Source organism: Benincasa hispida, chromosome 2 (genome assembly GCF_027475165.1).
Source record: "Benincasa hispida cultivar pf3 chromosome 2, pf3_genome.v1.1, whole genome shotgun sequence".
Lineage (NCBI taxonomy): Eukaryota > Viridiplantae > Streptophyta > Magnoliopsida > Cucurbitales > Cucurbitaceae > Benincasa > Benincasa hispida.
In genome coordinates this window covers 3,731,123-3,745,375 of record NC_143479.1, presented here as the reverse complement: position 1 = coordinate 3,745,375, position 14,253 = coordinate 3,731,123, and the positions used below count along the sequence as shown (strand labels likewise).

The window sequence follows — 14,253 nt, the reverse complement described above, 5'->3', positions numbered from 1 at the left end:
AAATCCGCTCATTACACTTTAATGGCGACTGGACCTATATCTCCATTATGAATTTTAGCAATGGCCTGCTCGTCATTTGTAAATAAGTTAATTACACTTGTTGCGATGGCATATTTAATCTATGATTAATGAATTCCTGATCATATTCACTACATCGGATTTGGTTTCACGACTACAATGAGACAATACAAATTGTTTAGAGTTTGTGATTCATTTTGAATGAAAGAGATATGGAGTCATTTATTGAATAGGAAAAGGAGAAGGAGAAGATAAAGAAAATGAGTATGCCATATATGCTCTCAATGTTGAAAAAGTTGAATTGAATATGATCTTGGAAGCTTGTAAGGAAGTGGGCGCCATACAACTTAATGGCAGCATTTATGCAATTTTTTTCATCAATCCACCACTTGTAACTCCAAGAGAAAGACTGTTATTGATGATTACCAAAATTCCAAATGATTGAATATTCCATCAAAGCCTTTGAAGATGGAGAGATATTACTAGAGATATTACTAAAAATGAAGAGAAGATTAGACGTGTGCCAAATAGAATCCTTGAATTTCCATTCTCTCCGAAACATTTTGACAGAAGACCAGTTTTGATATGGTTATGCTTTTCTTTTTCTTCTTCTTTGTATTGAAGGATGAATTCCAACCTCCCAAGATTTATGATTATTTTTTAAGAGTCTGCTTCTTATACTTCTCATTGGCATTTAACTGCTTACAAAACAAATATTTAATTTAGTTTTATACATAAACAACGAAACGCAACCTCAATATGTATGTACATACATATAATTGCATATTGTCTGCTTATCTGAAGTAGTAGATACATTTTATGCATGTCCATCCTAAAAAAAGTTAGGTGAAAGACAGAAATTATTCAAGTTGCTGGCCTGAGATACAGGGGAATGTAGTTTTTTGGGTTTGGCAAAGAATCCCAGACAGAGAATGCACTTGAACATCTCATACATCTTTTTGTCATGTCAGGGAAATGCCTATCAATTACATCCTTCAGTGTCTCTGTCTTGTTTACCCATTCTAGGCCTTCCTCTGTGTAGGTTTTCGAGTTGTAATTTGTCGTAAAGAATCGATCGGCCTCCAGCCTCCTGCACATCAGCACCACGAACAAGGTTTGAAACGGGTTAACAGCTATAACCATCTCATTGTCATTTTGGTTTTTCATTACTCTACTATGCACATTATTCATTGTGGAGATATATAGCATAGTGCATACCTTGAAGCAATGAGGAGGAAAATGAAAAAGGCAGTCTCACTGATTGCAAACCCTTTAATCTTCTTCTCAGCATGTAATCCAACAAGTAGATCTAACTTCTCAACATCATTTCCATACACCTCTTCAAGGGCAGTCACAACTTCTATATCATCTGTTAAATCTTTCCATTTGCTTATGGGGATCATTAATAAATTCCTGCGAAACTCGTTGTATCTCGCAACACCCCTCTCTCGGTCCCTGAAGACTGATCACCGTTACATAATCTAGATGTTAGCACCGAAAAGCTTGGCTATAAGTGGCATATACTAGCAAACGAACAAAAAGAGAGTTTCTTTCCTAGTTAAATTTAAGAGTCTTACTTTCCATGGCAGCCATGTCGACTGGATCTGGTCTGTCATCCCCGTCGACATCGTGGGCAATAAGTTTTCTCATCCATGATGGATAGTTCCAGAGAGAGAGCGCTCCACATGCTTGATGACCCATTGACACCAACATTTGTTCCATTCCTAATTTTGCTAGCCTTTTCTCACCTTCTTTTCCCACCAATTCCTCCATGGGCACCCTAATCATGAAAAAGTAGGTGCTCTTTAGATTCAAAATTTGTGAAAATTTGGATAGAAACTCATCCCAATTTGAAATAATGCAAAATATAGTTTCGAACAAACAAATGGTGCTCGCCAAAGTGAGTGATTGACATGTACTACCTCCCTCAAGGCTGGAGGTTTGAATTTCCTATATCTCATTTGTTGTAAAAAGCAAATATGCCATCATTAGAAAACTCAAGGATTTAACATTTAGAACTGCTGTGATTTCAAATACATTTTGTAATCATTGATCACGTCTCACAATTTTCTTCACAAGACAATCATAGGATTTTGAATGATCTGTTGAATGAAACTCGATTACATTCATGATAATAGTTTTGCCAATAATTTGAAAGAAATTAGTTTCCATGTTTGAAACTATTTATCGCCTTCTAAGTTTGCTTTTATGAACTTTAACAACATTTCTAGAGGCATAGGTGATCGTAGGGAAAAGAAGAAATACTCTTCAACGACAGGAGGGTCACTATAATCTGAGTTGGTGGACTTCAAGTCCCTGATAACTAATTTGTCAGGTAGAAGACAATGCATTCGGTAGACGCTTGCAAACTCTTCTGTTAGAGAATAAGGAATTCCATGATCTCGTGGCTTCTTTAGACCAACCAATCCACTGAGTATCGGTCCACAAATGTGTCCAAACGTATCCTTAAACTTCTTTCCCAGAAATCCATACCTGTATAGAACACGACAAAGTAGTTCTTCAGATTTAAGATTGAGAAAACCTAAACAAGTGGCACAAAGAAGACTTTTTGCAAAATAAATTCCCCAAGAAAGTTTACCTCTGATTTTCAGAGCACTTGGAGAAAATTTTCTAAGCTAGATTGACTTGTATAAATCTCCTCACTTGTCTTACCAGTTAATTCTCATTCCTGCTAGAAGAGTTTCAGTCTTTAAAAGTTCCACAGTCCAATCAATGGTGTGGATTTTAGCTATTACAGCTGAAGTCACCAATCTGGCATGCCTATAAAGCTGCTCATCGTCGAAGTCCGGGTAATGCTCCTGAAAAGTACGTGCAAAATCTCTAGTCTGTTAAATGAAATGTACTGTACAGTTTCTATTAATCGAAGTAGATTCGTGAAACAATGGATGGGACTTCACGAGCATGGGTGTTTCTGCAGAGCTATGACATGTTGGAAAAAGAAGAAAAGGTATTTGACAAAGCAATATCAGCATCATTGTAGGCTGTTTATATGGGCTGAAACTAATCTTGAGTTTCTTTTAAGTGCATTACAACTATTATGTTATAGACAATGAAGTGAGAATTTGAACTTACTTTTAGCATATCACATACAGCATTATGCTCCTTGACAAATAGTGCTTGTAAGAGGGAAAATCCAGCCCAGCAATTTCGAACATCTCCAGAGATGGGAATGCCTTTTTCATCATGCTCAAGAAGCCCATCTCCTGTAATCTTCATTTTTCCATCTTGGAATGTCCTTACTCTCCTCATCCCCTCCTCATTGTTGCCATATATTACACTTCCATCCCTGCTCAAAAGTCGGCAGAAGTTGCATATATTAATTAAAATGACCATATATTATTTTTATAGCCTATTTCGTACACAAATTGAAGCACTATTTCAAAGTAGGTCCACTCATATAGCATACAAGAAATATGAGAGATCATCATTACTCACCACCAAGGTGTTCTTGTGTTTAGAGTGCCGGTCTCGAGGTAAGGGGAATCTGTTGAAACCACCTTGGTCCTAAAGAACTTGAATGACTTCAAAGGACAACCATTTGCAACTTCCTCAGGAGCTGTAAGTTCTACCTGTCCAACTCAAAGGCATCAGTTTACATAACCCTCTTCTTCAAAACAAATTACTTTGTTGGGTCGAAGCTCACTTGACATTTTCCCTACTTCAGTGAGTCCAACAAAGTATGCGAGTGGAGATTCGAATAGTCAAGCGTAAATATCTTAACCAATTAAGCTATGAATGCATTGTTTACCTGTTTGGTATCCTCCAAATGATCAATCCAGTCATGAATCATGAACTGTATCCATGAGCAAGCAATCATATTGAATTGCTTGCCATTATCAATGTAGTTCTTCCTTTCCAATAGCTTTGTGGCCACCACTGATGGATGAGGATCAAGTACCTGCACTTCATTGCATACGACAACCAAACATCTATTAAACAGTATCACACAAATGCACCATTTCCATCGCTCTCATCACTCAACTCTAAGAAATGCCTATCAAGATATCGGTCCACTGACCGTTTCAAAATCCATCGGGCAACCAGAGAATCCAATTATATACTTAAAAACCTAATGGAACATGAAAATCAGAGTCACAACAAGTTTGAAGATTACCCCATAAGGAGAATTTGATGGAGGCATGTTGCGGCCAAAGAGAGTTCCCTGGCTACCAACCAAACTATCAAAAGGGTGATTACAACTTCCATCAGCCGTTCTGTAGCAGAACTGTTGATGATCATACTTTTGGCCGTACATAGATCCAACATGCAACAAATTATAACGCTGATGTAAATGTCTTCTAATCCCCAAATAAGCAAGCCCTATAAACACTGGCATTCTATGCCACAACCCAAGCTTGTCCACAAAATGAACTACCTATCAAGAACAAACCACAAATCCCCAAATGTAATTTCAGTTCAAAAGTTCATAATAAGAGAACCCAAAAGAAGTAGAAGAAAGAAGAGAAACTGACATAAAACAATAGAGTATCCAGAAGAGTCATCTTAGCCACAATCTGTTTAAGCTGAGGATGAACAAAAGGAGAAGAAAACAGAGAGAACCCCATTTTCCCCTGTTTGAGAAAGCTTTCGTCCCCAAATCTCCTCTAAATCAACTGTATTGGCAGAAAATTTTCAGAACCCTTTTCGATTTGTGAAGCAATGGAGCGTTTAAGGTATGTATATAATGTGTGTGTATGTATATAGAAAGTGAAAAAGAATTGGAGAGATCATGCAAACCTGTCCACCGCCTTTAGCCTTCATTAATTGCTTATTGATAACTGCTCCAAATTGCAATCTCACACGGCTTTATTTTCCCATTCCAAGAACTTATTGATCACTTTCTTCTTGCGTATGTGATAAGGGAAACAATCAGAATCAGACGTTTAAGCTCAAGAGAGAGTGATAATGGCCTTTTTTCAAAGACCCACTTGAGTTTTTTTTCTTTCCTTCTCTTGAAATTACATTTAATTTGGATACTCTCGTTCATTCTCCTTTTTATTTGTGAATTATTATTATTCCTTTTTCTTTTCTCTTCATTTTCTGTGGTAAAGAATTTCAATAATTGATGATGGGATGATGTAGTTTCATAATGTGTGTAGCCCCTTGTCCACGTTTTCTGAATTATCTTTTCAATCAAAGTAGAAAAATATCTTAATGTTCTGTCACTATTTTGTCGATAATTTTGCTTTTTCTTCATCACATATGAATACAAATGATGGTATCTTTTGAGAAAGAAAGAACTTTGCTTTGTTGCTTTGCATTATCGACCAGACAATTATAGTGTGGTGATCTACTTACGGTAAAGATATTGGTTAAACTAGTAGTTGAAACTGAAAGTTCAAATTCTTGGCTCTTTATTAAAGTAAAAGTAAAAAGTACTCTTCTAAAGTCCTTTTTTAGGTTAAACTATGCAAAATGCAAAATGCAAAATACGGAAATCGTTTTAAATGGAAAAATGTTAAAAATATTTATAAATATAGCACAATGTCATAGTTTATCTAGACATTGATGATACTAATAGATATCTATCAATGTTCATCAGTGATAAATGATAGTTTTTTTATCAGTATTTATCATTATCTATCACAGATAAACATTGACATTTTACTATATTTGTAAATATTTTGGTTCATTTTAATATATTCGAAACAACATTATAAAATAATCTTAATTTTAGGATATCTTTCAATTATACACCTAATTTTAGCATTGAACTTCAAAATTTGTCTAGAAAATAACTTGAGAGAGCTTTTTTCATCAAAATAAGATGACAATTAAGAATTAGTTGATACAAATTTGGAAAACATTATCTAACCTTATTTATGATGTATATAATTCAAGTAAATCAACATGGTGATTGTTGATTATGTAAATGATTTTATGGGTCATGATATCTTTCGAGATAGATAATTTCACGTACGCCTTTTAATATTTACACATCTATTATCAAATTAATTACTATACTTTATTTTGACGAATAATTTACAAATTTTTAAATTTAAGGGTATAAATGAAAATTTACCAAATCTAACGTGGGATATAATTGGAATAATTTTAAATATTGTATTTAGTCTTTTACAAATTGTATGAATTTTCCAACTAAATTCAATAATTAAGGAGAGGTTCATTTTAACCTTATTTCAAAGGGTTATTCTCTTATTGTTGTTACTGGGGTAGGTAACATTCATTTATAGCTTGTCCTAGCATGCATGCATGGCCACAGTCCTCAAATGTATACTACAAAAGTCAAACGTTAGGGAAAGTAAATAAGAACTAATAATGTATTATATTTTTGTCAATTCTATTAAAAACATGTATTAAATATATGATTTTATTAATGAAGTTTTAATTATATATATGTTTTTAAAGATATCTTTTGAGATTAACTTTTTTTTTTAATCAGTTTTAATATTTAAAAGTACTCTTACAACAAATTTCAAAGTATGAAACTTTTCAAAATTCTTAAACTATAATTGAAATTCATTCGAGAATTTATGGATTATTGTGCGAAAAATTTTTAGAAATAAAAAATATGAGAAACTATTTCATAAAATAAAAAAAATGTTAATCTTCTTTGATAGAGACTGATAGAAGTCTATCAGTATCTATTAGAGATAGAAACTAATATAAGTTTATTACTGATAGATGTTGATAGAAATCTATCAATGTTTATCGATATTTTTTTATTATTTATCATAAATAGTTTAACGTTTTTTTCTATTTGTGAAAATAGTTTTTTTTTTAATTTGACAAATTATTTGCATAAAGTTTTCAACTAAATTCAATAAATAACGAATAATTATAGCCTTACTTCAAGCGGTTGATTTTTAATTTTTGAATAATATTATATGTGTAGGTGACAAATTCAAACTGACAATGTCAAAGCTGAATTGTTTGCCACCTAGAAGAAGAGCATTTATATCTTGTCCAGCATGAATGCATGACCATGACACTCAAATATATCTTGTCCAAAAGTCAAACATGGAGTAAATAATAAAAATAATGCTTAATTAATAACATATTCCCTTATTAATAAAAAAAAACATTAATAGGAGAGCATATTCAACAATAATTGACATATATTACAATTAAAGTGAATTTAGCTTAACGATAATTGGCATGATCTTTCTTTCTAAAGTAGACGATTCAATTTCTCATTATCATAGTTGTTGGGCTAGAAAAATTGACATCTACTACTTTATTTAAAATTAGATATTTAAAAACTATTTTACTTTTAAATTTTTTTAAAAAAAATCAATTTTTATCGTTAACTTACCAAATTCTATTGTTTCTAACTCTAAACTTTCAGTTTCATGGAATTGGACTAAATCAGTGTTAAATTTTTACTTTTGATTTGATTTTTATTAATTTACTTACTAAAAAGATAACAATGTAGAATTTTTGCTTATTGATTTTAATGAACTAAAGTTTTGGATAATAATAACTTTATCATAAATTAACAATTGAATAACTTCGTCAAAATTTATCATAAATTCCTGGACTCTACTGGCATTTATTCTCTAAAAATTGATCTATTAATATTGTATATGTGTTTTATGATATTCATTTAATGTATAAGAGAACACATTTTCTTCAAAAACTATATTTGAGGCTACAACTCATTAGAGGGCTAAATTTGCAAAAGCCTCTAAAGTCTACTATTAATGTTGCAACATTTATTCATGTTTAAGTTGAAAATTTATAATTTGATGAATTTCAAAGTTTAAGACTAAAATTAATGCATCTTTCACATATTTAAACATGCATGTTATGAACTTGAGGAACACAATAGGAACATGAATACCAATAAAATATAATAGTAAAATAAATATAATATAATAACAAAATAAATAAATATTAAAGTAAATTAAACATAATATATAAATAAACAAAAAATAAATTAGCAAAAAATAAAATAAGAAATTTCTCTTAATTCTCCACTTTCTTCAATTTTCATGAAATTTGCCCAATGTGTGTCTTCCAAAACCCACCAAACGCTAGCAATTTGGAAAGTAAAAGGTGGATTACATGGACAATTTGTAATGTTGAGACACATGGACAACACTTTAGGAAATTAGGGCATGACACATGGTCAATGGACACTAAGCATGATCATCTAATGGACATCTATTATTATAATATTTATAATACTCCCCCTTAGATGTCTATTATATATATGAAATATGTCTCGTTAAACCTTACTAGGAAAAATCTTAGTAAAGGGAAAAGAGTACATATTTCATATAATTTATACTTCTAAAAAGTATATTTACTCCTCCTCATGGAAACATCTCTAAATCACCACATCCCAATGTTGTGCACCAGTTTTTCAAAGATTGTGGTAGGTAATGCCTTTGTAAATAAGTTTATCGGGTTATCTTTCAAACAAATTTGTTCTACAATGATATCGCCATTTTCTTCAAGATCATGATTATAGAAAAAAGTTTTGGTGAAATATGTTTTTTCTATCTCATTTACTATATCTTCATTTGATTTGAGATATGCATGTTATGTTGTCTTCATATAATACCGTTGGAAGATTTTTATTAGAAGACAAACCACATGTTTCACGAATATGTTGACTCATTGATCTTAGTCATACACATTTTTTACTAGCCTCGTGAATTGCAAGAAGTTCAGCATGATTTAAGAAAATAGCCGTTATGGCCTGTTTCACTAACCACCACAATACAACAGTTCCTTCACATGTAAATAAATAATTGATAACTTGTAGAAATACAAGTCATTGTCTCTCAAAAGTTGGAACAATTAGGATTTTTAATGATAAAATCTCATCATTCTTAGAGAAAATGCATGGAATTATTCAAACACTACTAAACTTTTACAAAATAATGTTTATTGCTAAAAGTTGTGTCACTAACACATATTATCGCAAGTTTTCAACGAAGATTCTAAGTATCGCAGGCGAAGCTAACGCATGAACATGCGTCGGAGGGATTTCAACGCAGCAAAGGTTCATTGACTTAAGATGTTTGTGTCAAATCACCACTTGCAAGCATGGGCAACTGATTGTCGGTGTCTAAAAGTGTCTGAGTGTCAAGCGGCTGACCAAGGTATGGAATTTAATGTTGCCTCATCATTAAGTTGGTGAAGAACAACGTCTATAAATAGATGAAATCCAAACAAAAGAAGGGTAATCAGCTCATTATGTATAATTCCGAAAACCAGAAAGACTTAGAGCTTTGTTGCTGTTGCAATAAGAACACAAAGGGAAAATATCTATTTCCATCGTTGATCAAGAAGGAAGGAGACCTAGCTCGAGAGAGAACTCTCCTCCATTTCTCCCACAAATTGGTTGTACACACATTTAAATTAAGTCAAAGAAGACAAGAGATTGTACTCTACGACTTGGTTCTTTTCTTTTCATCTCAATTCTATTCTCTTCATCTCATTCGATTAAGTATTGACATTGTAAAGACAATCTGGTTCTTTATGGAATCACATATTTGATCAACTACACTTTGCCACTAATTTCTCGCTATATATTAGACGCATTCATGACTTCATGCAAGTTCAATTTCTAAACACTTAAGCCAATATAATTACTTGGTTAAAGTTATTCTAGCTTGAATTATTCAAGAGAATAAGCAAGCAAGCAAGCATTAAGTCAAAACGCTTGGTACATCTAGAGATACAGGCACAAGTGTTTCATTACTTTCTGTGATTAACGCATACATCCTATAGGTAGGAATTTATGTGGCATTCACATTGAGAAGTACTAAATAAAAGCTAAGAAGAAACCCAACGCATCTACACATACTTGGATTATAAGCAAGCAAAGTTCATTTCCATCCACACCACATTCTCTCACATGTACATCTCACTTAGATCAATGTATACCACTTTCACTAAACACCGTTTTTACATGAACCCCTGTCTTCCACTTGACCTTTTGCATCTTCTTGCACGCATGCAGTAACTTAGTGTAAACAAAACTCATCCAGCACTTACTTAGGATCCTTCTACATTAACTACAACACAAACCCTGCGTTAGTTCTGATCTAAATCCCTGAGTTCGACCCTGGACTAACCAGGAACTTGAATTAGATTTATACTTGGATCCGATTCAAGAAAACTTGAATGCATTAGAAGAAGTGTAACGCATCCCTGCATGTATCATCCAAAATCGTTACTTAGAAAGATAACGCATCATTCATACTCTCACTTGCACCCTATTTACAACTTCCTCACACAATACACTCCTAGTTCGCATTACGAGGAACACGAACAAGTTTTCGACGTTGTTGCTGGGGATTTGGAAACAAGGCTAACCAGAATTTTGCTTGTATCTTTTGTAGAAAACTTGCAGCTAAGGAGTATTACAAGCTAAGTCGAAGCCTGTAAATGTTTTATGAGCAGGGAAAACACTCCTGAGCACCTATACGACCCCAGAGTTGAAAGGACCTCCAAACGAAGAAACCGATCTAATCGTCGTCGAAGTTAAGGCAACAATAACTCAAACAGTAACAATAAAAACAACAACAAATGGCAGATGATCAATTAAACCTTAACTTAGCTCAACAGATAGCCAAGCTACTCAAAATCCAATCATAATGGCAAACAGTATTACGAGTCCCATGCAGGAGTATGAGTCACCTTTGTTGTATGATTTTTCACCAGGGATCATATATCCAATATCGGATGGGACAAGATTTGAAATGAAATCTGTAATGCTCCAAATGCTTCAAACAGCTGGCCAGTTTGGAGGTTTCCGTGGAGAAGACCATCATGCCCACATGAAACGCTTCCTAGAGACGTGAAATTTGTTTGTGATTCCTGGAATCACCCGAGAAGCCATCAGCCTATCCTTATTCCCATACTCTCTGCGTGATGACGCAAAACAATGGGCAAGTTTCTTGGAGCTTAGAGAGATAACAACTCGGGAAAATTTAGTGGAAAAATTCATGCAAAAATATTTTCCACCCACCACTAATGTAAGGAGGCGAAGAGAAATAATGAATTTTGAGCAAGAAGAATTTGAAACTTTGAGTGCCGCATGGGAGCACTTCAAGGGACTGGCCAAGAACTGTCTCAATCATGGATTACCTTTAACTGTCTAGATGGAAACCTTTTATGGAGGATTGAACAGAGCATCTCAAATGGCAGCCGACGCAGTCACAGCTGGCGATATCATGGATAAATCTTACAATGAAGCTAAGGAAATATTAGACCGCATCACCAAACACAACATGGAATGGGTAGATGGTACTTATGACGCAAGAACAAATAGAAGGAGATGTTCTCAGAATGTAAACTCTATTGGTTCTAATGCAATAGCCACGCTTTCTGCACAAGTGGCTACCATGACAAACCTTTTGCAAAATATATCACTTGAGAATGCAACAAACACGCAAAAGATAAATCAGGTGGACGCATTCGTACAGCTCGTAGTTAGCTGTGTAGGCTATGAAGAACCTCATTCCTATACTGACTACCCGCAGAATCCATAGTCAGTCTGCTTTATTAAAAACAACCCATTCTCGAACACTTATAATCCCGGATGGAGAAACCATCCAAATTTTTCTTAGGGGGGATACCAGTAGGGCAACACCAGCCAGGGGTAAACCAGTAGTAGAGGCAGGGATCGCCGCTTGGATTCCAGCCAAGCAACCTCACAAACAATCCTTCAATAGAGGTGGTCATGCGTCGAGTTTAGCTTCTCCGCTTGAAAATCTCTTAAAGGAATACATCGCCCAGAATGACGCATTGTTAAAAAGCCAAGCGTCATTCATTAGAAATCTGGAGATACAAGTGCGGCAAATCGTTGGTGAGCTGAAGAATTGGCCACAAGGAGTTCTGCCCAGCAATACAGAAACACCAAGAAATAATAACGGAAAAGAGCAATGTCATGCGGTGACATTGTTAAACAACAAACCTCTTGTGGAAAGAACAATGAACCCAAGAAACAACAATCCTTCATCAACTAAGCACACAACACACCCAAAGGCATTCAAAGATCAAGAAGAACAAACGCCTGAATCTACAAGTCATTCCAACCCGAGCATGTTTAACGCAAGAACACCTACGGTGCAGCTAGAAGCACCATTTCCTAGACGCTTGCTAAAGAAGAATGATGAACAGCAGTTCAAGCATTTCCTTGAACTTCTAAGGTAACTTCACATTAACATCCCACTTATAGAAGCCTTGGAACAAATGCCCAAATATGTAAAATTTCTTAAGGATATTCTGACGAAGAAGAGAAGAGTCAGTGAGATAGAAGTAATTGCTCTAACGCAAGAATGCAATGCATTAATCATGGAATCAGACCTTTCTTTCTAAAGTAGACAATTCGAATTCTCATCATCATAGTTGTCGTGCTAGAAAAATTGACATCTACTACTTCATTTGAAATTAGATATTTAAAAACTATTTTACTTTTTAAAAAAAATAATCATTTTTTATCATTAGCTTATCAAATTCTATTGTTTGTTAAATCTAAACTTTCAATTTCATGGAATCAGAATCTAAATTTAAATAAGTGTTAAATTTTTACTTTTGATTTGATCTTTATTGATTTACTTACTAAAAAGATAACAATGTAGAATTTTTGCTTATTGATTTTAATAAAATAAAGTTTTGGATAATAATAACTTTCATGACTAATACAGAAATTAATTCGTCAAAATTTGTCATAAATTTCTTGACTCTACTGTCATTTATTCTCTAAAAATTGATCTATTCATATTGTATATATGTTTTATAATATTCATTTAATGTATAAGAGAACACATTTTTTTTTAAACTATATTTGAGGCTAAAACTCATTAGAGGGCTAAATTTGCAAAAGTCTCTAAAGTCTACTACTAATATTGCAACATTTATTCATGTTTAAGTTGCAAATTTATAATGGGATGAATTTCAAAGTTTAAGACTAAAATGGTTGCATCTTTGACATATATTCAAAATCATATTTATGTTATGAAATTGAGGAACACAACGGGAATACAGATACCAATAAAATATAATATAAAATAATATAGATAATAAATAAATAAATATTAAAGTAAATTAACCCTAATATATAAATAAAAAAAATTAAATTAACAAAATATAAAATAAGAAACTTCTTTGGATTCTCCACTTTCTTCAATTTTCATAGAATTTGTTCAATATATGTGTCTTCCAAAACCCACCAAATGCTACTATTTACAAGCAGTTTGAGTGGATTACATGGACAATGTGTAATGTTGAGACACATGGACAACATTTTGGGAAATTAGGGCATAACACATGGTCAATGGACATTAAGCATGATCATCTAATGGGCATCTATTATCATAATATTTATAATACTCCCCCTTATGTTCATTATATATATGAAATATGTCTCGTTAAAACCTTACTAGGAAAAAAACCCAATGGAAAAAAAATCCTAGTGAAGGGAAAAGAGTATATATTTCATATAATTTATACTTCTAAAAAGTGTATTTACTTCCCCTCATGGAAACATCACTTGAGATCTCTAAGTCGCCGCATTTCAATGTTGTGCACCAGTTTTTCAAATATTGTGATAGGTAATGCCTTTGTAAATAAATCTATCGGGTTATCTTTCGAAAAAATTTGTTCTACAATGATGTTGCCATTTTCTTCAAGATCATGATTGTAGAAAAGTTTTGATGAAATATGTTTTTTTCTATCTCCTTTAATATATTCTCATTTGATTTGGGATATACATGTTGTGTTGTCTTCGTATAATATTGTTGGAAGATTTGTATTAGAAGACAAACCACATGTTTCACGAATGTGTTGTCATTGTTCTTAGTCATATACATTCTCGACTAGGCTCGTGAATTGCAAGAATTTCACCATGATTTGAGAAAATAGTTATTATGGTCTATTTCATCGACCACCATGATACAAAAATTCCTCCACATGTGAATAGATAACCTATTTGAGGTCTAGCTTTGTGTGGATCATATAAATATCCAGAATCTGCATAACCAACTAGATCAAAATTTGATTTATTTGAATAAAAATAATCTATATCAATCGTTCCTCGAAGATAACGGGTATATGCTTAATTTCGTTTCAATTTCTTTTTGTTAGAGAAGAACTATATCTTGCTAATAAATTTATTGAAAATGCAACATCTAGTCTTGTATTATTAACAAGATACATAAGTGCATCAATTGCACTAAGATATGGTATTTTAGGACCAAGAAGTTCTTCATTATCGTCTCGAGATCGAAATAT

General features: G+C 33.2%; 1 protein-coding gene across 2 annotated transcripts; it reads right to left on the bottom strand.

The window, feature by feature from the left end:
- Window positions 1–671: 671 nt before the first annotated feature.
- On the bottom strand, window positions 672–5,142 carry LOC120071394 (alpha dioxygenase). 2 transcript variants are annotated; one of them, XM_039023654.2, is made up of 11 exons: window positions 4,777–5,142; window positions 4,512–4,652; window positions 4,154–4,414; window positions 3,788–3,937; window positions 3,475–3,608; window positions 3,112–3,325; window positions 2,692–2,837; window positions 2,284–2,511; window positions 1,596–1,798; window positions 1,237–1,480; window positions 672–1,108 (listed from the first exon to the last, which is right to left on the bottom strand). In XM_039023654.2, the coding sequence occupies exons 2-11, from the start codon at window positions 4,602–4,604 to the stop codon at window positions 883–885; spliced, it is 1,899 nt and encodes a 632-aa protein (XP_038879582.1). In that variant the 5' UTR covers window positions 4,605–4,652; window positions 4,777–5,142; the 3' UTR covers window positions 672–882. The 2 variants fall into 2 exon arrangements, with proteins under 2 accessions (XP_038879582.1, XP_038879583.1); XM_039023655.2 differs by having other exon boundaries at window positions 4,154–4,410.
- Between the last annotated feature and the right edge of the window lie 9,111 nt (window positions 5,143–14,253).

Excerpts from the sequence above, each read along its gene's own strand:
- LOC120071394 (XM_039023654.2), bottom strand. The coding sequence starts at position 4,604 with ATGGGGTTCTCTCTGTTTTCTTCTCCTTTTGTTCATCCTCAGCTTAAA. Across the intron at positions 3,609-3,787 it reads ATTTGGAGGATACCAAACAG|GTAGAACTTACAGCTCCTGA; the intron begins GTAAACAATGCA and ends TGAGTTGGACAG. Across the intron at positions 3,326-3,474 it reads AACACAAGAACACCTTGGTG|GGATGGAAGTGTAATATATG; the intron begins GTGAGTAATGAT and ends ACTTTTGAGCAG.